Below are 27,635 nucleotides of genomic sequence, written 5' to 3'. Positions count from 1 at the left end.
TGAATTGACAGGGGACCTGAGGCGTGTACTGTAATGGCGGTCACTGGCAAGTCGAATGAAAATAGTGTGATGAGGCATGAACAAGTGTGTGAAATGTGGAATTGGATATGCCACGTGTTCGACTTGTGTATTGGCATGAAATGTATTTGGTATGTGCATGTGGTTGAAATTTATGTTATTGTGGCTAACGTGCATATTGTACGCATTAAAAGCCCAGGTAAGTGCAATTGTATGCTTGTTATGTGGTTGCTGAGTGTTAGTATTTTTGGTCTTGTCTGGAGGTACGTGTTAGCCTAGGTGGGGTTTAGGGTGTTTACTTGCTGAGACGTGTTCTCATAGTTGTTTCAACCAAATAATTTCAGAACCCCGGCCTGAACCATGAATCTTCTACCGCTGCCGCCACAGCGTTTTGGTATTTCGATGCACACCAACCGTAATGTGATAGAATATTTAATAGATGAGAATATGACATGGATCAAGCATACTACCGTAGTCTGGTTAGACATAGGGCAACCTCTTTGGCAGGCCCACACCTATACCACCTGGATGTTTCGGGACGTGATGGATGAGTTTAGCCCCGTTCGTGGCTTTGATGTTCCCTTTGACGGAGTAGGGGATTGGGATCCATCGGCCATACCCCTTCCCGACGGTGAGATGACTAGCCTGGATACTAGTCTCGTCCAATCAGGACATCAGCCCGCACCTGTAGCACCCGAACCTTTAGTGGCTGAGCCCGATCCGGAGCCGGAGGAATCACAGGCAGGGTATGATCCTATGGAGGTGGATCTAGAGGCAGTGCCAGAGGAGGAACCTGAAGAAGAAGAAGAACCAGAAGAAGAAGACCCCGAAGAAGAGCCTGAAGAGGCACCGGAAGAAGACCCAGAGGATGAACTAGAGGATGAGCCAGGGAATGAGCCAGAAGAAGAGCCAGAAGATGAGTCTGATGAGGAGGAGCGGATTGAGGTTTCGCTAGAATCGGGTGATAAGGATAACCCGATTGAGATCGAGGCTAATTCGGAGTCCTCAGAGGAGCAAGTGGGTTAGGGGGATTCAGACTCGGGTTTTGGAGAGTCGGACTCGGAGTGAACGCCATCCAGGGGGCGTAGGGGTTAGTTTTAGGGGTTGAGTAAAGGTTTTGAAGTGTCCCATTTTTGGAGTAGGGTATACCCAGGCTACTGATCATTTTCTATATCGGTGGTGTATAGTTTAGAAGTTCGGTGTGCCTGTATATTATGTGGATAGTGAATGGTGGATATTGTATAAGTTTATAATGCTAACGGATGTACATTCTCCCTTTTACCCCTAGCTAAATATTGTCTGGGTGTTAGTTGCTTCCGCTGATGCTTTATATCTGATGTGTGGGGTCGGCGACTTCCTGGGAAATCGCGATATTCGACCATAGAGATATGTCACGAGCTCGATGGGGTTCGGGGCGTGACACGTGAGGGTTCTCTTTCTCTTCCTCTCTATATATAGCAAGCCAAGGACAAGAGAGACAAAAATGTCATTTTCACAAGGGTCCCTAAAGTCTTATGGCCATTAATGTGTATCATGATGGAGGGGTCCCTAAAGTCAAAAATCATTTAAGGCTTGTCATGATGATGTGCCCCAAAGTCTAACTTCAATTAATACAAGCCATTAATGATCCTTATCTCTTCCTCTCTTTCTCTCTCGGCAACTCTCTCGGCCGACTCTCTTCTTGGCCGACTCCCCTCTCTCTCTCTCCCTATTTCTGTGGCTCTTACTTGAGTCATTAAAAGGAAGAGATAAGGTGTCATCATGAAAGGGTCTCCAAAGTCTCATGTCATTAATTTAGGCTTCTTGAACAAGCTTCATTCTTGGTCATTCATCTCCCAATTAGGCTTCAAGTTTTGACTTCTCTAGAATCTTCCAAGTCCAAGCTTGCTTCTCTCTCTCGGTTTCCCCCTAGGCTGACCTCCAATCAAAGCATAACGTGTCTCGTTTGAAAGCTCAGAACGTGTACTTTAAATCACCAGAAGACATCAAGTCAAAATTCCAACGTTCTCGTATAGAAAATGCTGAATCTTTAAAATCTTACAAAACCGGACTGTTTTGCACTGTTCACGAAATCGGACTTGAAAACATAGTAAATGGACTCTGAAAATTCTGAAATTTGAATATGTCGTAAACAAGGGCTTAGAAAACATTTTTCATGAAGAGCACGAAATCTCAATCTCACCGTAAACACCATTTTTAGTAGCTCACAGACAGACTAAAAACAGTTCACTGGAACAGAATTCTTGTTTCGCAAAGTAAGCTCTGTCCAGAATCCAAATCATCTCGAAAAATTCCCAAATTTATTTAGGTTGGAGAAAAGGAAGTTCTCAACAACTTTTGTGAAGGAAACTTTTCCAAAATCATCCCAGAAAAGCTTGTACAAAATAAAGAAAGGGTGAACATCACCGAAATACCCATTCTGGGCAGTTTTACACGGTCCGAAAATCAGGCCATCATACCACTCATATCAACTCCAAAAATTCTAAAATTAAAGTATGTAAAAATTCAAGACGTTTGGAGAAACTTTGAAGAAGAAAGTGTTTGGAAATTCGGATCACAAAAGTCTTCCCAAAAATAACAAAATGAAGGGGTACAAAGAATCCGAAATTGGGTTTTCCAAAACACGAGTAAAAATTGGTTCCAATTGAAAAACTACCAAACTTAAACCATAGCCATTTCCCAGGGACTGAAATTGAGGGTGTTACAATTCTCCCCCTCTAAAAGAATGTCGTCCTCGAAATTTAAAACGTACCTGGGATTTAACTTACCTTAGTACCTTTACGGCGTTCATTGTAATTTGGACTAGCTCTGGACCAACGACCTTTCTTTCCCCAGCCTCGCTCCGACATACTAGAGTGCAGCAAGCTTGACCACGCTTCCGCTGCGCTACTCTGATAAAATCTTCCTCAAACATAGTTTACTTACTTATAACAATCACGAAGATCACACTTATCATTTCAAGTAACAATTCCCGTCTTACTTTCAATTCAGTACCTAGTTCGGTTTATTCCTTTTCTTACCAGCCATCCTAGAAGCCTGCCAGGAGCCGCACCTTGTTCAGGTCTTTAATCACTCTTGCTAGAAGCCGCACCTTGATCAGGCTTCTTGCCCCGGCGTCTACTTCCTAGCCAAGAGCCGCTCCTTGATCGGGTTCTACCCCGGCGATCACTCCCGACCTCATCGGATCGGGTTATGTCAAAATTCAACGCCTTCTCTTGGCTCAACACCGAACCGCAACTTACTAGAGGGAACCTTCTTTCGAGGTCGTGGCATCCTGATGGGACTTTTCTTTTTCCTCAGCGGTCACACCTGTCCCGTCTGAGCACTTATTTTGCTATCAATAGTCTAACAAGACTTTCTACAACACAAGAATAGGTCAGTGATCACAAACAAACAGGAGCACTTAACATATTCAACCACAATCAATCATTCACACGCATAAGGGTGTTTCCTAGCTAACTACCCCAACTTCAGCGCGCCTTATCACTCCAGGTCTTTATTCCCACTTTGATTTCAGAATCGTTTTTCCCAATTCGGTGCACAGTTCGGTCATTCTTGCCCTTAGCCATCCTAGAAGCCTGCCAGGAGCCGCTCAATGATCAGGCCCTTCACCCTGGCGGCACTTCTGCCCAGAGTCCGCTTAGTGATCGGGCCTCTTACCCCGCGCCACCTACGTCGAAGCCACTCAATGATCGGGTCGTTTGGCCCTCGCCACTCCCCGCCTTCGTCGGGCCGGCCAATTTTAAGCTGCCCCGAACTGCACCTACTGGAGGGAAAACCTGCTCTAATACCAAATTAGACTGTAACGCCCCCACCTCAGGATCATTAATGTGACGTTCCGTTCATTGTTATCTTTCTTTACACACAGGCGGAAGCATAATTTCGGGACAATCACATTCAATTCACACAGCGGAAATAAGACAAGAAGCATCATGAGCAAACCTTATGTTTACAATGCATGCAAACATGTTTTAATAAGCCCTTCGGGCCATGGCAAATAACACATATTTCACACGTACTAAGAGTAGCAAAACTCGGCTTGGGTTGTCCTATACCCACTACGGCTTCTCGCTCATCGCTTCTTCACCTCCACCCCGGTCCCGTCCGCCTGGCCATCTCACATCCCACCCGTGGCTTTATCCCGGAGCCGACCTGCCCGCACCGCCAAAGCACTGTTGAACCCACATAGGGATCCAACCCATTCTCCTTTCGCATAGCGATACCACGCCACGTACGGATGAGGCACCAAGTCCATTAGGCCCTCATCGAATCATCACAAGCGTCGTGATTCGGCGATAGGCGCGGTCTTCTCTGTCATTTATCACGGTGAGCACTTCGGCTCTCATCTCCACGGGATTGCCAACGCGGGCTGGGGGAGATGCCATCCTACGGACCTGAAAAAGGGAAACAACGGGGGATGAGTCGGGGAGACTCAGCAAGTGAAAATACTAATATCAAGTGAGGATATATCGATCGCCATTAACATAAGTCGGCCCTTACCGCACCAGCATCGATGGCAGATCAATAGCAAAGTTCATACACGAAAACATCAAGCATGGCTATAACATGTGCACCTTGCCATTCAAGTCTCGGTTCTTTCTCCAAAACAACAACAAATATGAGACATGATCAAACTAAGAAAATGAACCAACTACGACCAATCAAATGACCGAGAAACGGTCCAACCAAACCACGTCACAACGCATCTCAACATCCCTTCCCGATATTAGGGAATTCACTTACTCAATGATTTCAAACAAGAACTAGAGAAACGGGTGACGTGTGAAGAACACAAGAACCGGTGACTCTCGAGCGATTCTTGGCGTGTTGCTTGAGCACGTGGAAGGTGGAGAATTGTAACATCCTCAATTTCAGTCCCTGGAAAATGGCTATGGTTTTAGTTTGGTAGTTTTTCAATTGGAACCAATTTTTACTCGTGTTTTGGAAAACCCAATTTCGGATCCTTTGTACCCCTTCATTTTGTTATTTTTGGGGAGACTTTTGTGATCCGAATTTCCAAACACTTTCTTCTTCAAAGTTTCTCCAAACATCTTGAAGTTTTACATACTTTGATTTTATAATTTTTGGAGTTGATATGAGTGGTATGATGGCCTGATTTTCGGACCGTGTAAAACTGCCCAGAATGGGTATTTCGGTGATGTTCACCCTTTCTTTATTTTGTACAAGCTTTTCTGGGATGATTTTGGAAAAGTTTCCTTCACAAAAGTTGTTGAGAACTTCCTTTTCTCTAACGTAAATAAATTTTGGAATTTTTTCAAGATGATTTGGATTCTGGACAGAGCTTACTTTGAGAAACAAGAATTCTGTTCCAGTGAACTGTTTTTAGTCTGTCTTTGAGCTACTAAAAATGGTTGTTACGGAGAGATTGAGATTTCGTGCTCTTCACGAAAAATTTTTTGTAAGGCCTTTTTTATGACATATTCAAATTTGAGAATTTTCGGAGTTCATTTACTATGTTTTCAAGTTCGATTTCGTGAACAGTGCAAAACTGCCCGGTTTTGTAAGATTTTAAAGATTCAGCATTTTCTATACGAGAACGTTGGAATTTTGACTTGATGTCTTCTGGTGAATTAAAGTACACGTTCTGAAGTTTCAAAGGAGACATATTATACTTCGATTGGACGTCGGCCTAGGGGGAAACCGAGAGAGAGAAAAGAGAGAGGCAAGCTTAGACTTGGAAGATTCTAGAGAAGTCAAAACTTGAAGCCTAAGTTGGGAGATGAATGACCAAGAATGAAGCTTGTTCAAGAATCCTAAATTAATGACATGAGACTTTTGAGACCCTTTCATGATGACACCTTATCTCTTCCTTTTAATGACTCAAGTAAGAGCCACAGAAATAGGGAGAGAGAGAGAGAGGGGAGTCGGACAAGAAGAGAGTCGGCCGAGAGAGTTGCCGAGAGAGAAAGAGAGGAAGAGATAAGGATCATTAATGGATTGTATTAATTGAAGTTAGACTTTGGGGCACATCATCATGACAAGCCTTAAATGATTTTTTACTTTATGGACCCCTCCATCATGACACACATTAATGGCCATAAGACTTTAGGGACCCTTGTGAAAATGACATTTTTGTCTCTCTTGACCTTGGCTTGCTATATATAGAGAGGAAGAGAAAGAGAAGCCTCACGTGAAGTCCCCCCCAAGAAACAAGATGGTGATGGCTTGAGAGTTGCGCGAGAATGGAGGATGGTGTGAGAGAGGAGGAGGAGGGGGGTAAACAAGATGGTGATGGCTTTAGAGTGGCGTGAGAATGGAGGATGGCATGAGAGAGGAGGAGGAGGGGGGGGGGGGGGGGGGGGTAAACAAGATGGTGATGGCTTGAGAGTGGCGTGAGAATGGAGGATGGCGTGAGAGAGGAGGAGGACGGGGGGTACTTCACGTGAGGCTTCTCTTTCTCTTCCTCTCTTTATATAGCAAGCCAAGGTCAAGAGAGACAAAAATGTCATTTTCACATGGGTCCCTAAAGTCTTATGGCCATTAATGTGTGTCATGATGGAGGGGTCCCTAACGTCAAAAATCATTTAAGGCTTGTCATGATGATGTGCCCCAAAGTCTAACTTCAATTAATACAAGCCATTAATGATCCTTATCTCTTCCTCTCTTTCTCTCTCGGCAACTCTCTCGGCCAACTCTCTTCTTAGCCGACTCCCCTCTCTCTCTCTCCCTATTTCTGTGGCTCTTACTTGAGTCATTAAAAGGAAGAGATAAGGTGTCATCATGAAAGGGTCTCAAAAGTCTCATGTCATTAATTTAGGCTTCTTGAACAAGCTTCATTCTTGGTCATTCATCTCCCAACTTAGGCTTCAAGTTTTGACTTCTCTAGAATCTTCCAAGTCCAAGCTTGCTTCTCTCTCTCGGTTTCCCCCTGGGTTGACCTCCAATCAAAGCATAACATGTCTCGTTTGAAAGCTCAGAACGTGTACTTTAAATCACCAGAAGACATCAAGTCAAAATTCCAACGTTCTCGTATAGAAAATGCTGAATCTTTAAAATCTTACAAAACCGGGCTGTTTTGCACTGTTCACGAAATCGGACTTGAAAACATAATAAATGGACTCTGAAAATTCTGAAATTTGAATATGTCGTAAACAAGGGCTTAGAAAACATTTTTCATGAAGAGCACGAAATCTCAATCTCACCGTAAACACCATTTTTAGTAGCTCAAAGACAGACTAAAAACAGTTCACTGGAACAGAATTCTTGTTTCGCAAAGTAAGCTCTGTCCAGAATCCAAATCATCTCGAAAAATTCCCAAATTTATTTAGGTTGGAGAAAAGGAAGTTCTCAACAACTTTTGTGAAGGAAACTTTTCCAAAATCATCCCAGAAAAGCTTGTACAAAATAAAGAAAGGGTGAACATCACCGAAATACCCATTCTGGGCAGTTTTACACGGTCCGAAAATCAGGCCATCATACCACTCATATCAACTCCAAAAATTCTAAAATTAAAGTATGTAAAAATTCAAGACGTTTGGAGAAACTTTGAAGAAGAAAGTGTTTGGAAATTCGGATCACAAATGTCTTCCCAAAAATAACAAAATGAAGGGGTACAAAGGATCCGAAATTGGGTTTTCCAAAACACGAGTAAAAATTGGTTCCAATTGAAAAACTACCAAACTTAAACCATAGCCATTTCCCAGGGACTGAAATTGAGGATGTTACAACTCTCCCCCTCTAAAAGAATGTCGTCCTCGAAATTTAAAACGTACCTGGGATTTAACTTACCTTAGTACCTTTACGGCGTTCATTGTAATTTGGACTAGCTCTGGACCAACGACCTTTCTTTCCCCAGCCTCGCTCCGACATACTAGAGTGCAGCAAGCTTGACCACGCTTCCGCTGCGCTACTCTGATAAAATCTTCCTCAAACATAGTTTACTTACTTATAACAATCACGAAGATCACACTTATCATTTCAAGTAACAATTCCCGTCTTACTTTCAATTCAGTACCTAGTTCGGTTTATTCCTTTTCTTACCAGCCATCCTAGAAGCCTGCCAGGAGTCGCACCTTGTTCAGGTCTTTAATCACTCTTGCTAGAAGCCGCACCTTGATCAGGCTTCTTGCCCCGGCGTCTACTTCCTAGCCAAGAGCCTCTCCTTGATCAGGTTCTACCCCGGCGATCACTCCCCGGCCTCATCGGATCGGGTTATGTCAAAATTCAACAGCCTTCTCTTGGCTCAACACCGAACTGCAACTTACTAGAGGGGAACCTTCTTTCGAGGTCGTGGCATCCTGATGGGACTTTCCTTTTTCCTCAGCGGTCGCAGCCTGGTCCTGAGCACTTATTTTGCTATCAATAGTCTAACAAGACTTTCTACAACACAAGAATAGCTCAGTGATCACAAACAAACAAGAGCACTTAACATATTCAACCACAATCAATCATTCACACGCATAAGGGTGTTTCCTAGCTAACTACCCCAACTTCAGCGCGCCTTATCACTCCAGGTCTTTATTCCCACTTTGATTTCAGAATCGTTTTTCCCAATTCGGTGCACAGTTCGGTCATTCTTGCCCTTAGCCATCCTAGAAGCCTGCCAGGAGCCGCTCAATGATCAGGCCCTTCACCCTGGCGGCACTTCTGCCCAGAGTCCGCTTAGTGATCAGGCCTCTTACCCTGGCGCCACCTCTGTCAGAAGCCACTCAATGATCAGGTCGTTTGGCCCCGGCGCCACTCCCCGCCTTCGTCGGACTGGCCAATTTTAAGCTGCCCCGAACTGCACCTACTGGAGGGAAAACCTGCTCTAATACCAAATTAGACTGTAACGCCCCCACCTCAGGATCATTAATGTGACGTCCCGTTCATTGTTATCTTTCTTTACACACAGGCGGAAGCATAATTTCGGGACAATCACATTCAATTCACACAGCGGAAATAAGACAAGAAGCATCATGAGCAAACCTTATGTTTACAATGCATGCAAACATGTTTTAATAAGCCCTTCGGGCCATGGCAAATAACACATATTTCACACGTACTAAGAGTAGCAAAACTCGGCTTGGGTTGTCCTATACCCACTACGGCTTCTCGCTCATCGCTTCTTCACCTCCACCCCGGTCCCGTCCGCCTGGCCATCTCACATCCCACCCGTGGCTTTATCCCGGAGCCGACCTGCCCGCACCGCCAAAGCACTGTTGAACCCACATAGGGATCCAACCCATTCTCCTTTCGCATAGCGATACCACGCCACGTACGGATGAGGCACCAAGTCCATTAAGCCCTCATCGAATCATCACAAGCGTCGTGATTCGGCGATAGGCGCGGTCTTCTCTGTCATTTATCACGGTGAGCACTTCGGCTCTCATCTCCACGGGATTGCCAACGCGGGCTGGGGGAGATGCCATCCTACGGACCTGAAAAAGGGAAACAACGGGGGATGAGTCGGGGAGACTCAGCAAGTGAAAATACTAATATCAAGTGAGGATATATCGATCGCCATTAACATAAGTCGGCCCTTACCGCACCCGCATCGATGGCCGATCAATAGCAAAGTTCATACACGAAAACATCAAGCATGGCTATAACATGTGCACATTGCCATTCAAGTCTCGGTTCTTTCTCCAAAACAACAACAAATATGAGACATGATCAAACTAAGAAAATGAACCAACTACGACCAATCAAATGACCGAGAAACGGTCCAACCAAACCACGTCACAACGCATCTCAACATCCCTTCCCGATATTAGGGAATTCACTTACTCAATGATTTCAAACAAGAACTAGAGAAACGGGTGACGTGTGAAGAACACAAGAACTTCGGTGACTCTCGAGCGATTCTTGGCGTGTTGCTTGAGCACGTGGAAGGTGGAGAATTGTAACATCCTCAATTTCAGTCCCTGGAAAATGGCTATGGTTTTAGTTTGGTAGTTTTTCAATTGGAACCAATTTTTACTCGTGTTTTGGAAAACCCAATTTCGGTTCCTTTGTACCCCTTCATTTTTTTATTTTTGGGGAGACTTTTGTGATCCGAATTTCCAAACACTTTCTTCTTCAAAGTTTCTCCAAACATCTTGAAGTTTTACATACTTTGATTTTATAATTTTTGGAGTTGATATGAGTGGTATGATGGCCTGATTTTCGGACCATGTAAAACTGCCCAGAATGGGTATTTCGGTGATGTTCACCCTTTCTTTATTTTGTACAAGCTTTTCTGGGATGATTTTGGAAAAGTTTCCTTCACAAAAGTTGTTGAGAACTTCCTTTTCTCTAACGTAAATAAATTTTGGAATTTTTTCAAGATGATTTGGATTCTGGACAGAGCTTACTTTGAGAAACAAGAATTCTATTCCAGTGAACTGTTTTTAGTCTGTCTTTGAGCTACTAAAAATGGTGTTTACGGTGAGATTGAGATTTCGTGCTCTTCATGAAAAATGTTTTCTAAGCCCTTGTTTACGACATATTCAAATTTCAGAATTTTCAGAGTCCATTTATTATGTTTTCAAGTCCGATTTCCTGAACAGTGCAAAACAGCCCGGTTTTGTAAGATTTTAAAGATTCAGCATTTTCTATACGAGAACGTTGGAATTTTGACTTGATGTCTGCTGGTGATTTAAAGTACACGTTCTGAGCTTTCAAACGAGACATGTTATGCTTTGATTGGAGGTCAACCCAGGGGGAAACCGAGAGAGAGAAGCAAGCTTGGACTTGGAAGATTCTAGAGAAGTCAAAACTTGAAGCCTAAGTTGGGAGATGAATGACCAAGAATGAAGCTTGTTCAAGAAGCCTAAATTAATGACATGAGACTGTTGAGACCCTTTCATGATGACACCTTATCTCTTCCTTTTAATGACTCAAGTAAGAGCCACAGAAATAGGGAGAGAGAGAGAGGGGAGTCGGCTAAGAAGAGAGTCGGCCGAGAGAGTTGCCGAGAGAGAAAGAGAGGAAGAGATAAGGATCATTAATGGCTTGTATTAATTGAAGTTAGACTTTGGGGCACATCATCATGACAAGCCTTAAATGATTTTTGACGTTAGGGACCCCTCCATCATGACACACATTAATGGCCATAAGACTTTAGGGACCCATGTGAAAATGACATTTTTGTCTCTCTTGACCTTGGCTTGCTATATGTTAAACTTCAAGATATTTGGAACAACTTTGAAGAAGAAAATTTCAGGAAATTCGGTCCACAAAGTTTTCCACAAAAATAACAAAACGAAGAGGTATAAAGGATCCGAATCTGGGTTTTTCCATAACAAGATCAAGAATTGAGTCCAAATGAGAAAACCACCAAATTTGGTTTAATAAAACTCAATTCTAGCAAAATCATGGGTAAGATTGGAGGGCTTAGAAATGAGTCTCATCCCTTTGCTTAGTTCTAATGGCACTTCCTTCTTCGGATCCCAAATTTCACTAAATTTGGTTTGGCAAAGAACTAAGGTAATCAAGATTTTAGGTGCCTTGAACGATTGACCATACTAGCCTGATCTATAACCGACCCTCGGATCAGTCCATACACTATTTCCATGGCCAATTCCTAGGGACTAAAATTGAGGATGTTACAAAAAACTACTCGGAGGTTGTGGATGTGATTTCGAGGAAGCCAACAAAGTTTCTTTATCAGTTTGTGCAATAATTGAGTCCACTGGGACCATTAGTGATCTATACTATTCTCTACCTTTGTTATCCATTTGCCCGCCAATCGGAATAACCCCGTGATTTGCTTTCTTCAGAAAAAATAAGTCCATGTGGTTACACCTATTAGATATCTTAGTCCATCATTTTCCAAATTTCTAATATTATTTTTTTATTGACTTTGCCCTAAAAAAGCCATACACCTCTGTCCTCTAGTATAAGAATAAATCAACAAGAAGATCAAATGGTGAATGAACTACCTGAAAACACACTACCAAATCTTAAGCTAATACTCTTTGCTGATGGTTGAACTCCATCATCTAATGGCTTCTTCATCAAAACCTGAAAGGATTTACCATGTGTTCTTAAGTTTCAGAGGTGAGGACATTCGGAACAACTTTCTTGGTCATCTCTACGAAGTTCTTAACCAAAAAGGAATCTACACTTATGTTGATAGCGAGGAGCTCAGGAAAGGAGTGCAAATAGTGCCAGCACTTATGAAGGCAATCGATGAATCACAGATCGCATTAATTGTTTTCTCTAAGGATTTCCCTTCCTCATGGTGGTGTTTGGAAGAGGTGGCGAGAATCATGGACTGCAAGAAAGAAAGAGCTCTCTTGGTCTTTCCCTTGTTTTACAAAGTGGAACCTAGAGAAGTGAAAACACCAAGAGAGAGGTATAGAGAAGCTATGATTAAGCATGAGTCCAAGTTCGGGAAGGATTCAAAGGAAGTGAAGAGATGGGAGAAAGCTCTTTCCGATGCTGCTAACTTGTCCGGGTGGCATTTGAAAGATGGGTAAGTAGAGTGGAGTTCATATTTTGTGTAAGAAGCCAATTTTTACAAGTACAAAGATTGTTTGTAAAAAATCTGCACACACATGATTGTAAGTACATGTATAGATGCTTCATCTTTTGGTTTCTGAAAATTCTTTAGTGGCTTAAGTTAAATTTAGTAATCTCATATAAGAGTTGGTAAATCTAAGATTTAGTTAAAAAAGAAAAATGAAATTTGGAAAAATTGAAGAAAATTTGATAATTAAAAGAAAATTAAGCTTGGCAAGTTTTTTGATTAAGTGTATAAATAAATCACATATAATAGTTCAACAAAAAAAAAAGTAAATCATCATGCATAAATCAAAAGAACATGAATCACTTGGAAGACTAAAAGTTGAACCTGAACTTGTTTCGATTGTTGTGGAGCTCTTTTGAGTTCTAATTCGACTTGGTAGAAATACATTTTGTTTTGGCTATGGTTATGTAAAAATGTGATGCACTGCTTTTGTCATCGTTGGCTAGTAATTGCTTGTTATTTGCTTATTCAAATTGCTAAAATGATGCCACAACTTCTTCTTCTTCTTTTTTTCAGAGATGAGTCAGAGCTTATAAAAAGAATTGTGACGGAAATCTCCACTCACCTAGACCGAACACTTCTGCATGTTGCTACACATCCAGTTGGGATAGATTCCCGAGTGGTTAAGTTAAAATCGATGTTAAACCTTGAGTCTGATGATGATGTTCTCATGGTAGGATTGTGGGGACAGGGAGGCATAGGAAAGACGACTTTAGCCAAAGCTGTTTATAATGATATTTTCAATCAATTTGGGAATTCATGTTTTTTGGCGAATGTTCGAGAAGTTTCAAAAGATTGCAAGGATTTAGTAACTTTGCAAGAAAATTTACTATTTGAGATATTAGCACTGAAAGAAAGATTAGTAGTGTCCAATGTTGACAGAGGTATTAATCTAATACAAGAAAGACTTTGTCACAAAAAAGTTCTCCTCATCCTTGATGACGTGGATGACTTGCGCCAATTACATGCTTTAGTAGGAGAAGGTAAGTGGCTTCGTAACGGGAGCAGGATCATTGTTACTACAAGAGATAGCCATTTGCTAACTTATCTCGGGATAGATCAATATCATGTGTACGAGGTTAGAGAACTGGATGACAGTGAAGCTCGTGAGCTGTTTAGTAAGCATGCTTTTTCCACACACCGAAAATTAGAAATCAGGACAGATCTAGTGGATGGTTTTCTAAATTATACTAAAGGCCTTCCTTTAGCACTTGAGGTGCTAGGTTCCTTCTTATGCGGTAGAAGAGAATATGAATGGGAAAGTGCACTGGATGAAATTTCTACGGCTCCTAAAAAAGGCATCAATGATGTGCTCAAAATAAGTTATGATGGACTAGAGCCAAAAGCGAAAGAGATCTTTCTCCACATTGCCTGCTTCTTTAAGGGCTGGGATAGTGAGTATGTAAAGAAAGTTCTCGACAGTTGCGATCTTAAGGCAGTAATAGGATTACAAATTCTCATGGAGAGGTCCTTGATAAGAATTGAGTCCAAGAACATACAAATGCATGACTTGATTCAATTTATGGGTATGGATATTGTGAACCAAGAAAGCGATGATCCCGGGAAACGCAGCAGACTATGGTTGTATGATGATGTTGTCGATGTTCTGTCAAGTGACACAGTAAGACTTGCATATATGATCAGAATTATGCTCCTTATCTGTTTTACTCTAATTACTGAACTTGCATAACCCAAATAGTTTTGTTTATACAGGAAGATTGTGTTGTAAAAGCCATAGTGGTGGAGCCACCTGAGCCGACAGAAATATGTATCAGTCCTGATGCTTTTACAAAACTGAGAAGTTTGAGAATGCTCATTTTGCAAAATGTGCATAATTCTTTCCAAGGTCCTATATGGCTTCCTAATGAGCTAAGATGGTTTCGATGGGATAGATGTGCTCCTCGGATTCTAGAATTTTCTTCTGGTAGAAAGAAATTAGTGGGACTTGATATGAGCAATTGCAGTATCACAGTAGTGCCAAATCAATTTAAGGTGAGCATTTACCTACATTAGCCCTTTTGAATTCAATATATGAAATTTGTATTTTCTTTCCCATGTTTTTCAAAGTTGGTTTCATTGTCTTTGATAAACTTCAACAAATTTTAAATTTTATTGATTTTTGGGAAATTCTTTTGTGATAAAACATATATTCTTGACCTTCATCTATTATATATAGTTAGAGCCGAAATCCAACAAAGTGTTTACTCCTGTGCTCTCCACGTGACACTTCATTTTGCTTCTATCGTTGTCACATGACTTGACACGTGGCATCATTTTGTTACGTGGCCCACATCCATACTCGCCAAGTGGCACTTTCATGTGCTTCTATGATTGTCACATGGCATGACACGTGGCATAGTTTTGTCACATGCCCCACATTCGCATATTCGCCAAGTGACCCTTCACTTAGATTTTAGGATTGCCACATGCATGACACGTGGCACCGTTTTATCCTAAACTAATTTTCATCTACAAATAGAGAGTAGATTTGGGTGAGGAGTACTGGTATGGGATGTTTTATTAAACGAAAATTAGATTTTGATAAATGTGTCATAATTGTACCAGTGTAGGATTTTGTAAGACGAAAATTAATAAGGGATAAATCTGCATGTCGATTTGGGATTTTTAATTATACTTATTCTAATCTTCTAATAATTGTTACCCCAATTTTACTTGTGAACATTTTTTATATCGTGTGTCTATATATTATTCAATTCTTTCAAATAATATCTAAAATGTCAAATGATAAGAGTTAACTCTGAGTTACTAAAATGTACATATATATAAGTATGTTTGTATAATTACTGGTAGAGTTTCAAAGTGTTTAGTAATTTCTCAATGTGATATTTAATACTCACAAAATCAGTTTATAGTAACTTTGAATGAAAAGTTCATTAATACGTTCAGAAATTCACTCAGAAACTTGAATAGTAGGTTCTGTGTTGTCTGATCTACCGAAGCTCCTTGCTTCCTTCCACATGAAGAGTGTTGTGGCCTAAGGATATGTAATAAGGACATATTCAGTGTTCACCCGGTCAATATAGATTATATAATAGTCGATGATTTGTTATATCTTATCTATTGTTTGGTAAATTGCAGTAATAAAGCTGGATATTTTCACATATTTCTATATCCATTATTTGCTGTGAGCATTATGTCAGTGTAAATGAACATAAAAATTACACAAATGAAGATGATAAAAATTTCTCACGATACTCTTACCTATTTCATTTTTTTTATTATTTTCCCTCTCTTTTTTAATTATTTTCTTTTTTATTTCTTCCCCTTCCATCATTCTCTAATAAAATTTTATTAAATAGTAAACTATACAAATATGCCTAAAATATGTAATAAATATAAATATTAAATGTGTGTATATATATATATATATGAAATTTACATCATAAGATATAAAGAAATTTGAATATAAAAACGAAAATAAGAATAAATAAAAACGAATTTATTCTTATTTTTTTGTTATTTTGAATTTTTTATATTAAAATTCAAATATTATTTATATTCAAATACTATTTTAATTTTATTAATTTAACAAGTTTGTTATTCGAGAAAAATAACTTTTATGTTATGGATATTAGAAATCCTATCAACCTTTATTCCACCTCTCCCATGGGATAATTTTATCCGAGCTATATCCCTCATATGTCCGACTTTATCATATCCTGAACAGGCACCAAACATGAGATATGACAAATTTTATCATATTTTGAATTTTATCCCAGCTACCAAACGTAGCTTTAGGGTTATATACATATCGATACAGTAATGGAAAGTTGGATAGAATAGTGTGCTATGGCTATATCATGCGTCCCACAATCATTGGCTCCATTTTCCTCCATCAACATATATTTTGTTAAAGATAATATGAAAGGGTGTTAGTTAAATGTTCTCTAGGACTAGAACTTAAAAAATTCATTTCTATAGTTATACACAAACTTTGTCATTTACTATTTTTTTGTACCATTAACTATTAGCTAAAAACAAAATTCCTTGCCGAGTCTTGCATGCAAAAGAATGCACCTAGCTCACTCAATCAAAGTTCTATTCCTTTATTCTATGACACCATTCTGCTGTGGTGTCCGGGGCACTATGTGGTGTCCCAAAACCACTTCTCCCTTGCAAAAATTGGTAAAATCTTTTCTATAGAACTCCATGTCGTTATTGATCCTAAGGCACTAAATTTGTTTACTGAATGCTTCTCAATGAGTGCCTTAAACTTCTTGACCCGATTGAACACCTCAAATTTGTGCTTTAGGAAGTATATCCACACCTTTGTCAAATAATCATCGATGAATATCAACATATATCAAGCTCTTCCTTTCGAAGAAATCGGAGATGGGCCCTAGACTTCTAAATGAATATAACCAATCAGTTGCTTGGTCGAATGCATAGCTGTAGTGAATTTAACTCAGCTTTACTTCCTAAAGATGCATTACTCACACAAGTCTAGCTTCCTTATCTTCTGACCGTTGAGCAATCCACTCTAACTCAGCATCGTCATACTTGTCATATTCTTGTGCCCTAATGGCATATGCCATAACTTAGTCAAGTTTGAGTCTGACTCGCTTGACGAAACTGCAAAAGATCTGGTTATGGTCTCTCCCAGTAGATGATATAGAGAATTCACCTTCTTCCCCTTCATCACTGTCATGGCACATTGAGAGATCTTCAGCACTCCTTCTTCAGTCGTGTACTTACACCTAATGTTATTGAGTGTTTCAAGAGAAAATACGATTATCTTAAGCTCCGGTACATGCCTCACATCCATCAATATGTGCATTACCTATCGTGCATCCGAATTCGAAGTGTCCCTATCCAGACAATCTTGTAAGCTGCGTTATTCCCCATCATAACTCTATCATCATGTGCAGTTTATTAAGTAGTAAACCAGTTCCTATGAAGAATCATCTTATAAGAATACCCCAAATTCTAGCACTACACATCTCTTGATGAGTCGATAGTCACACTCAAGACAGTCTTTGCATTATTGGTGCTTTCCTCGACAACGTTCGCCACACTACACTACTTGAGGTATTTTGCCTGCTATGCCTAACCGCCGCATCGAGAATTCGGGAGGGGGACACTGCAAGGTGGGTAGTTTATCTGGGGAGGATGCCTTCAACTTTGAAGGGCACGACTCTTTCTATTTTTGCACTGGCATATCTCTGTTTCTTAGCTTTAGGCAATCTCTCCTCATGTGCCCCTCCTCATGACAGTCAAAGCACATCACGCAACCCTTAAACTTTTTATTGTGAGATTTTGATCTGGTTTTACCTCTGCATCTAGACTCCGATGTTGATCTCTACTTCGAATCACTAGTCCTCACGCCACCTCTTGAGCTAGATCCTCATCTTTCAACTTTCTCTACCACTCCTTAGAGAACAAGACAGATTCTACCTCTTTTGAGGTAACTGTAGTATGCCCCTGTAATACTGAGTTAGTAAAGTACTCTCATGACTCTGGTAGAGAAGCCAACAATATCATGCCTTATTTTTCATCATCTAAGGTCTCTTCAACGTTCTTCAAGTCCATTATGAGTTTGTTAAACACATCTAAATGGGATTTGATGGAAGTAACTTTAGTATAATAAACTTGAAACATCATCTTCAACATGTATAAGCGATATTTGAACCCTTCTTTACATAGAGTGCCTGAAGTTTTGCCCACAATGCTGGAGCATCCTTCTCTTCGGCCACCATTATTAATACCCCATTTGATAAAATCAATAGAATCATACTCCTCGCTCTCTCAATTAACTCACCTTTATCGGCATCTTTCATCATTTCTAGCAACTTAGCCTTGCCATCCAATGCCTTGGCCAAATCTTGGGTTGTTAATAGAGCATGCATCGTAACGCTCCACAACGCAAAGTTGTTCCTCCCGTTAAATTTCTCAAAATTTTTACTTTCACTCCACACATAACTGCAACAATAAAATTTCTAGACAACAATCAGACAAGCAAAAATCCCATATCAAATCCAAAAGATTTTAGCAATAGCTCTGATACCAATCTTGGTAAAATAATACAGAAACTAACGGATCTTGCAATTAAATCAACACAAAATGACTAGAGAAATAACAAGAAAACACGAAATATTTGTGTGGTTCGGTCTCAGTATTGGTACCTACTCCATGGAGAGAGCCAGCACCAAAAACTCCATTAATTAATCAGAGAATTTTAGAGTTACAATCGCTTACACACTCGAGCGCTTCCTAGTCCTAGATACACCTAAACCCATAGTGCTCACAAAGAAAAAAATAAATTTGGATGTAAAACTACATTGCATATATATCAGCGTGTGTTACCGCTCCTGTGCCCGGCCAAAGAAGAGCTTCCCCCTTGTTTCTCTTTTGTGCGGTTGCAGCTGAAGGGAGATCGAAATAGAACCCACACTTTATTTCTATCTCTGGAACCCACCTAGACTTTCTTCAGAGTATTCCTTTTTGTTTCCTCTTGTGCGGCCTTTTAAAGGAAAGTCAACCGGGCGGCAATCAGAGGAGTTCAACTCTTGATCTCATACCTTGGTTAGATATGAAGAAACCCTTGTCGGTTGACCGAACGTTGGTTCATATATCCAACAAAGAAAAACAAATTATAATACGAGATTATGATCCATAGAATGCAACACCATGTCAAAGTCCAACTTGGACTTTTCTTTTACGCCTCATGCAATACGAAGGTCCCCATCCTCCAATCAGGTCGGGTTCAATATATAGGCTCAAACTTGAGACATAATTATAAAGTATGTGAGATAAAAGAGAATAATCAATTTCACGTATCCGTCCATGAGTATAATATTTGTAAAATAAGTAATTGAGTATAATTAAAGGAAAGAATTAAAAAGAAAATTGAAATCCCTTAAAAGTAGGATGTCCTTTCTTTACTTTATATAATAATATAGATGAAGGTAAAATACTTTTTAAATCCAATGTCTCTAACAATCGACATAGTTATATTTCAAAATCAAATGAAATCTACCTAGTGAAGAATGCAAATGTGCTAGTGTAAGCTGCGTAACCTATTCTAATTGTGTTGGTTGTTTACACATAACCTTTTTTTTTTTTTACAGAAAATTTGTATAATGAGCAAATATAGAGGAAACAATAATATAAAGAATGAATTCGTTGATATTGTGTATAAAAGTGAAAACACCCAAGCAGTAGCTGGCTAAGTGGCTAAATGCTTGATTTGGATGTGGTAAATTAGATATCCTAGTCACGACATCTCCAACTGAAAGTAACCTTAAGAGGCCAGTTAGTTATCAAGTGATAGAGCCTTACCCAATGTACGTACCTAACAATGAGATTTGTCCTGCATCGATAGAATTAACTCTGTCAAAGGTTTGAATGCACTGTGCTGTAAAACAAGGCATTATTAATTACTTAAGTCAGTCCTTAAAGAGCAACATTTCTAAGCAAACATAATAAAATATTTATTAGAAGCTTTGCCAATAATGTTGTAATGCGTTTACAAATAATGGGATCTAGTGGTGGCATACGACTAGTTTCTTAATCAAAATTCAGAGCTAGATATTGAATTGTATATCTGAATTCTTTTTCTTCATAATTTTTTTCAAAGTTGGTTTCATTGTCTTTGCATGGTTTCAAAGAAATTTAAAATTTTATTTATTTTTTGAAAACTTTCATTGTGATAGAATATAGTCTTGACATTAAGCCATTATAAATAGTCTAAATTAGAATAAAAAAATGTTCACTCTGGTGCTCGCCACATGACAATAACTTTGCTTCTCTAATTGGCACATGGCATGACATGTCGCTTAATTTTGTCACGTGGCCCACATTCGCATGGTTGTCGTTTGGCACTTCATTTTACTTTTCTGAGGAGAAGGACATTAGAAGTGTCAAAAGTTGTGTACGGCACTCATTTTAGTGTTAAAAGTTTTCACCGAATCATTTAAGTGCAAAATCTAATAAAAAACGATCACTTAAGTGCATCCGGTGAGAAACTCCGACCAAAATAAGTACGTGGCATTTATAATTAAAATTTTTATATAAGTTAGAATTTTTATAAATAAAAAAATTGGTCCACATGGCATTTCCATGTGTACATTTCTCCTCCTCTCCCTCCATGTCATTTTTTCTTTTTTTCTTTTTTTCTTTTTTTTCTTCTCTTTTCTCCCTTCTGCACCCTTGTTGCTTCACACTGTGACTACTTGGCCATAGCTTCTCCGACGCTCACCCATCACCACCTAGACCTATGAGCTGCGCCCAAACCTCAACAAACGACGCCAAGCCACCTCCTTCTCACCAAGGGCGATTTTAAGGGAAACCAAGGCTTCTATGGCTGTCGCAAGGCCGTAAGAGGCGGTGAGGGGGTCATCACTGATAAAGTAGAGGGTGGAAGTGGGGTCAGGATCAAAGGAGGAGGAGGGAGCGGTGAAGGGCTTGGCGTAGGAGAAGCGGGTGTGGCGTGAGGTGGAGAGAGCAACAAAGGTGCGAGCAGTCGGGAACCACTCATGGGTCTAAAGGAGGATGTCAGATTCGTTGATAGGTTGGAGAGAGAGGGCAAGGAACGACATGGTTCAGATATGTGAGAAGAGTGCTGTTCAGTCGAGATCACTTGGTTTCATCTCATGTTGCAGAGCTCAGTCAAAGAAATGGAGGAGAGAGAGAGAGGGGAAGAGCAATCGCTCCGAACGAACCAGACTCGACGAAATATGAAAGACACTGGCGTGATATCAATTTAGAAAGCCATGAAATACATCCAGCAATCAATGAACGCCTAGATTGGACGGAAAACCAAGAACAAGTGCACAAACCTCACCCAGACATTTCATCGAACACCTAAGGTATAACGGCCGAGGGGACAACCAGAAAGCAATCGGGGCGCAAACTCAGACCATACTCAACCATAACCATAAAACAACACTAGGAATACACAGAGAAAGGTATGAGCAGGTTCGGAACGCGCGAGAATCAGGGCTGGTGAGCCCCAGTTCGCCGATTCGACAAAACAGGGGAAAAGAGAGGAGCTTGGGCGTACCTTGTGAAGGGAAAGTCGCCGGACGCGATTGCTGGGTAGATCGGAACAAAATGGCTCTAGAAACCGCCTCAAGGGACTTGGTTGGCGAAGGAGGCAACACCAACCGCGATTCGAACTCCTCACCATGCGTGGCTGAGAATGGATATGGCCGAGCCTTCGGTTTGCAGCCAGGTTCTTCAACGAATTAGCTCCGTTGACAGCATACTTTGAGGTGGTCTTGATGAATTGCCCAGACAAGAAGCCAGAGAGAATTTCCCTTTCGCTCTCTCACTATGCTCCCTTTTTCCCCCTTTGCATCCCCTTTCTGTCAGTCGTTCAGCAAGAAATTGATTTTTCTTGCTGAATGACGTCGTTTTGGGTCGTGCAGGCAGGTGAAACTTGTTGAACAACGTCGTTTCGGGTTTTTTTATGTTGATTTAGACGTCCAGCGAGCCATGTCAATGGAAAAAATATTAAATTATTATCATGTCGGATTTCCGGCATTCGAGATCAGAGTTGGCACTTAAGTGATCATTGTTTTTTATAAAGTGGCATTTAAATGATCCGAAAGAAACTTTTGGAATAAAAGTGAGTACCGTACACAACTTTTAGCACTTCTGGTGTCCTTCTACCACTTTTCTAATTGCCACATGGCATGACATGTGGCATAGTTTTACCACGTGGCCCGCATCCAACCAATATCCATTAGCTTTTTGATTTACCATCTCTATATTTCAATCCCTTACAATATATACATATAGATTTGTAATTACTAGTAAAGTTTCTAATTGTTTACTAATTTCTCAATACAATATGTAATTCTCGGAAAATCAATTTATAGTAACTTTTAATGAAATGTTGGTTTCGCTGTTTTTGCAGGACTTCCAACAATTGAAGTACATTAATTTCAGTAACTGTGAATCGTTGGTTCATATGACCGATCTTTCTTATACTCCAAATCTTGAGGAATTGGTTCTCTGTGATTGCACAAACTTGATAGAAGCCCCTGAGTCTATTGCTTATCACGACAAGTTACAATTGTTGAATTTAAGCGGGTGCAGAAAGGTTGACAGTTTCCCTGCTATTCCACGTAAACTCAAAGGCTTGAAAAGTCTTTGTTTACAAGGGACCACTATTAAAGAACTTCCTACCTCAATAGAAAATCTTGTCTCTTTGAAAATAATGATTTTAAGTAATTGCAAGAACTTGGCAAGTCTTCCTTCTAGTATTTACAAGTTACAAAACATTGAAATCTTGGAACTTGCGGCTTGCACAAATTTAACAAGATTTCCAGAGTGTGAGGATTCAGTTGATCCGTGCATGAAGACCGGACTTTCAAATTTAATCTTTTTAAATCTTGGGGCATGTAATTTGTCCGGAATAGAATTTCTCGAGAATCCTTCCTGTTTTCCCATCTTGCAACATTTAATTCTGTCAGAGAGCAATGTTACTAGACTTCCCACATCTATTCATAAGCGTAATCATTTATCCGTATTTGTAATTTCATATGCCCGTCAATTACAAGAGATACCCGAGCTTCCACCATTTTTGAAGCATATTTCGGCTAATAATGGAGATTCGTTTTCACCTTCTGTTCTTGTCCGTAGAGTGTTGACCGTGGCTGACATTCCCTCGCTGGACCAGGTTAGACTCTCTCTCTCTCTCTCTCTCTCTCTCTCTCTCTCTCTCTCTCTCTAAGGGAGTATATGGTGGATGTATTGTGTTCTTGTATATTGCAATAGTAGTAAATGCAAAGGCTCAAGAAAAGCAAACAAATATAAAGTGATTCTGCAATTTTGTGCATGTAATAAAGTTGGCTACCGTACTTTTACGGGAATGATTTCTATCACATGAAAGTTGTATGTTAATGCAAGCAAGGGTCACTGAATCTCTACTCATTTAGAGAGCTCTAGTTTGAAGTGGAATTCACTAGGATTAATCACTAAACTCAAAATGAATTCGTTTATTTTAGTACTACTAATAACAAACTTCACTACTTTATAACAGATGCCTCCTGATAACACAATTTGTCTCCCTGGAGGAGAGATGCCAAAGTGGGTCCTCCCTATTGAAGAGAGTTCCGTATCATTCATGGCTTCAAAGGACTTGTATGACAAGCTTCTTGGATTGACTCTTTGTGTCGTTTTCAATAATGATAGACAGACACAAAATCAAATATTTCAGATTTTACCACATGTGAATGGCGAAATGAGGGATTGCAAAGGAGGAATCTACTTAATGGCATTGAATTTGGATCAAATCTTGCTTTGGTATTTCACACCATATGATCTGTGGGGAGAAGTCGATTTTGGTCAAATTGATGGGAGTTATGTACACTTTAGCCTTACAGTATTGGCTACAAAGGCAAAAAAGTGGGGATGCCGAATAATATGCAAGTCACTTGATGACAATTTAAAGGTTGGGATTCAAAACAATCGGCTAATCAATCCAGCTTTACTCCACGAGGTTGTTCTTGAATCAACAGATCTAAAAGTTGAGGGTCCACTTATGCACAATGATAGTTTGATCGAAACAGAGCTACGGAAAAACTTGCAGGATTGCCAAAGGAGTAGTGAGGAACATAGTCAAATAGTATCAAAGGGAAATCCTAAGCTTATTCTCCCTCATGGCATGCGAACCAAGACTATGCCGACTTCCAATTCGACCAGCAGAGATGAGGATGGTAGTGTCGGCTTGCAGCTTTTGTTGTTAGAATGATCGAAACTTGCTAAGGAAGCAATTCGTAGGTAAGTGAACTCACTGATCTCGATTACAATGCATTCTTTCTTCTTGTTCTTCTCGTTTTCTTTTCTCAAAAAAACTTGTAACCCGCTCTTTGTACCCGCTTTTACCCAAATTTATTAACATTGAGGTACTTTATGTGTCCATTTTAATTAGCGTTTAACTTTGCTAGCTACAACAATGGAAATAATCAGCCCCATAGAGACCTCCACAAGGAGAGAGAAGGTCGCCCTACTTCTCGACTTAATATCGAGAAAATTAGTTCGACCAAGAAAGCATGCAAAGGTTGTGGCTGGAGAGTTACATGAGGAGGCTCGGGCGAATAATTTCATGTGTGTAGAGTACATTTTATCTATCTTTGTTTTTCATTTTTTTGACTTTTTCTTTACTTGCACCTTCGTTTCTTGCCACTTTCATTTCCGTGTATTTTTGTTTCAAAATTTATTTCCTTGCAATGTAATTTCAATTCCAATGCATCTACTTTTCTCTCCACGCTTATTAGTTTCACGTCGATTCAACCCCTCAATCCATGCCCCATTCATGCATTTTATACTCGAGTATGAAATCAAGGAACCGTCTCGGTCGCTCTCCCTTGCTCAACAACTATCATCATAAACAGATTTTGAACACATGACTTGTAAAAATTGTCGGAAGCCTTGATCACGTAGCTGCCCCATTATGTTATATTTCTAGAAACGACTTTTTGAAAATTATCAATGTCAAATTTTTCACGAAAGGAGCATATCAAAATTGTTTTTTTGTCTTTGTCGAAGTACCCTTCCATCCTTGTAGAAATATAATGTGTGTGTATATATATATATATATATATTTTTTTTTTTTTTTTTGTGGTAAAACAGGGAACCCCGCACGGCCGACAGCCGGGAGGTAAACCCTGGGGGCGACACGTGCTAGCCACCACACACGTGCACCGGTTAAGTCACCCTGCAGCGCCCGAGATTCGAACACCCAACCTTTTGCGAGAGGAAGAGTGCCTTTTCCAACGGCGCCACCCAGGCGGGTGGTAATATTTGATGATCGCTTGCTTCAAATAAACAATCACCTTTTTTTTCTTTTTTGCTCAAATCCCCTTTAATTAACCCAAGTTAGTTAACTTTATTCCCAAATGGAATTCTGTAATTCTTTCTTCAAACTCCATCGACCCCACTTTCCGCATCACCACTCCTCATCTTCCAATACGACGGCACCAGTGAGCTTTGACGCATGGAAGATCGCCACCTGCCAACGGAGGCGACCAACAGAAGAAGTTCGTCGACGACGGTTGACGGAGACCGGCCGGCGTAGGTGACGGACCACCACCGCCGAGAAGCCATGGAAACTGTTGACGTAGCTTCGGGTGAACGATTTTCTTCTGAGGTTCTGGGCTTTGTGCAGCTTGCTGTTGATCAGGTAATGCGTGACACATCTGAATCTTAATAAGTTGATGTGATACTTGAGCTGGATTTTGAATTCGACTCAGTTGGTGCTACAATTGCCCGGGAACTTGAAGAACGTGTCGTTGAATTTGTTCGAGAGACGCTGAATCGATGTTTCTTCGTAAGTTTTGTCTGTGGATTCATAGGTTGTCGACGTTCCACGCTGCAAAATCAGCGACAATCTCTGGAATGTGTAGATTTTTTTTGTTTTGTTTTCATCGGTGGCAATTTATAGAAAGAAGTAGATGAAGTCTAGGTTCAAAGAAAAAACAAGCAAGGGAGAGTGAAGTAATGGAAGGTAGGGTGTACATGGGTTGGTTCAGTCCCCTTCTCAGGCAAAATACTGAGCCAATCCGGGTGCTGTGGGTTGGGAGGGAGAGAGGAATGGATTTGGGAGCTTTTGAGGTGTCTAGGAAATGTGGATGTGTAGTATCTAGTATGTACTTATCATACAGATGTGCAGCGGGTGATAGGTTTGCCAGGAGAATTGAATTCGAAGAAACTTCTATCACTGGGATAGGGCTCTGTCTCTATGTTTTATGAAGAAGAGGTACAACCATAGAGGAATTAAGAAGATGCAATGAGATGGCAAGCCACCAGGAAAGGTTGCTTGATAGTCCAGTCCTTTAACCACTTCTTGACTTTGGCAACTAGGGAGAATTCAAAACCAAATTTACTTTGAGTGTGAGCGTAATATGAACATCGGTTGTGCCCACGGATAACTAGTTAGGTGGTTATTTTCTTTCGTCCTGTGGACTGTGGATATGAAAAATAAATAATCATGAGAAACACGGAGTTTACATAAGTTATTCAGTAGAATAGAGACAAAAGCACAAGATGCTGATGTCGATTCTGAATCATGAGGCCTTTGCAACAGTTTAAATTCTCTTTTTATCGTTATATGCCATAGCTTTTATGAAGGAAAATGACTGAGAAGCTAAAACTCGTGGAAGCTTCTTGAATGTTTGAGCGAAACCTATTTAATGAAAGATAAGCTTCTGAGGTACCAATGATAGGACACACTGGAATGAGCAACTTGCAGTTTCTCAAAAATTGTTTCCTGTTTCTGCTTTAGTGTGGTTAGAGCCATATCAGTTTAACAGTTAGGTGTGATTTACATATGAATTACAGGACGAATATGTTGCAATAATCATTGTTTAGAAGTTTGTGATCAGTATATTACACAGGACCTGCAGGATCCTGATTATATAGCTGTGAGACATGCATTCATTCCATTAGTAGTTGCATATTGATACTGAATATTTCTACTGCTGGACACTTGATGCTAATTTCCTCTTGAATAGCTTGAATACATGCATGCATTCTTGCGAATTTCTGACTCTTATACTCACAGTTTTTTCTTCTAACAAGTAACAAAACCTATTTGCTATTCTTATATAAGGCAAAGCTTGCTTTGGACAGCCTTAAAGTTCCAGTTGGGTAAAAAACTAATTTTCAGTAATCACGTGCATTTCAGATATACAACTTTATTTTCTAATTAAGATGATTAGTTTGTCAGTCTTTGTGACATTCCGAATTTCGGCCCATTTTTGGGATTTATAAAACGTGTAATTCGTCAGTGTGCTTATAGTAAAATCTCGCCCGGGAACTGATCACTCTCGGTTATTGTTTTTAAAATTGAGATTTCGCTAGAATCGCACTCGATCGAATTTGGCCGTTATTTAGAGCCCGAACTTTGGTGTCAAATTTCTCGGAGTTTCGTGACGAATTTAATTGGACGGTGTCGATATTATTGTGGCCAGCGTCAATATTGCCCGGGATATGCGAAAAGTGAAATTTTGACCGGGTGCGGATTTGGACAAGTAGACCTCCCTCGTAGTGTGTTTTAGTTATTATCTTTTGGCCTTTTTCCTAATTTATAATTAGGGTTTTTCGTGGGCCGTTGGATCGTTTTCGAAATTGAACGAGGATCGTCGGATCGCACTCAAGTGCGTTTGAGTTTCTCTCTCTCTCCTCTCCTCTCCTC

At 40.2% G+C, this 27,635-nt stretch overlaps 1 protein-coding gene across 8 annotated transcripts in view; it reads left to right on the top strand.

Moving 5' to 3' along the window:
* Positions 1-11,730: 11,730 nt before the first annotated feature.
* The window catches only part of LOC115694640 (tRNA-specific adenosine deaminase TAD2-like), a 266,483-nt gene continuing 250,578 nt past the window's right edge, over positions 11,731-27,635 (top strand). For 5 of the 8 annotated variants that reach the window (XM_056307626.1, XM_056307627.1, XM_056307625.1 and 2 more), the window contains exons 1-8: positions 11,731-12,418; positions 12,989-14,093; positions 14,186-14,464; positions 22,353-23,117; positions 23,481-24,220; positions 24,388-24,500; positions 25,424-25,622; positions 27,051-27,088. In XM_056307626.1, coding sequence (XP_056163601.1) covers positions 11,925-12,418; positions 12,989-14,093; positions 14,186-14,464; positions 22,353-23,117; positions 23,481-24,191 — 3,354 coding nt within the window. In that variant the 5' untranslated portion in view covers positions 11,731-11,924 and the 3' untranslated portion in view covers positions 24,192-24,220; positions 24,388-24,500; positions 25,424-25,622; positions 27,051-27,088. The remainder of the gene's footprint in view (positions 12,419-12,988; positions 14,094-14,185; positions 14,465-22,352; positions 23,118-23,480; positions 24,221-24,387; positions 24,501-25,423; positions 25,623-27,050; positions 27,089-27,635) is intronic. The other 3 variants (XM_056307629.1, XM_056307628.1, XM_056307630.1) reach the window with 1 other exon arrangement.

This window comes from Syzygium oleosum, unplaced genomic scaffold (assembly GCF_021117445.2).
Source record: "Syzygium oleosum isolate NSW1041296 unplaced genomic scaffold, Sole_v2.1 Sole_v2.56, whole genome shotgun sequence".
NCBI lineage: Eukaryota > Viridiplantae > Streptophyta > Magnoliopsida > Myrtales > Myrtaceae > Syzygium > Syzygium oleosum.
Note: the sequence above shows the minus strand (reverse complement) of the source record. Positions and strands in the feature narration are given on the sequence as shown.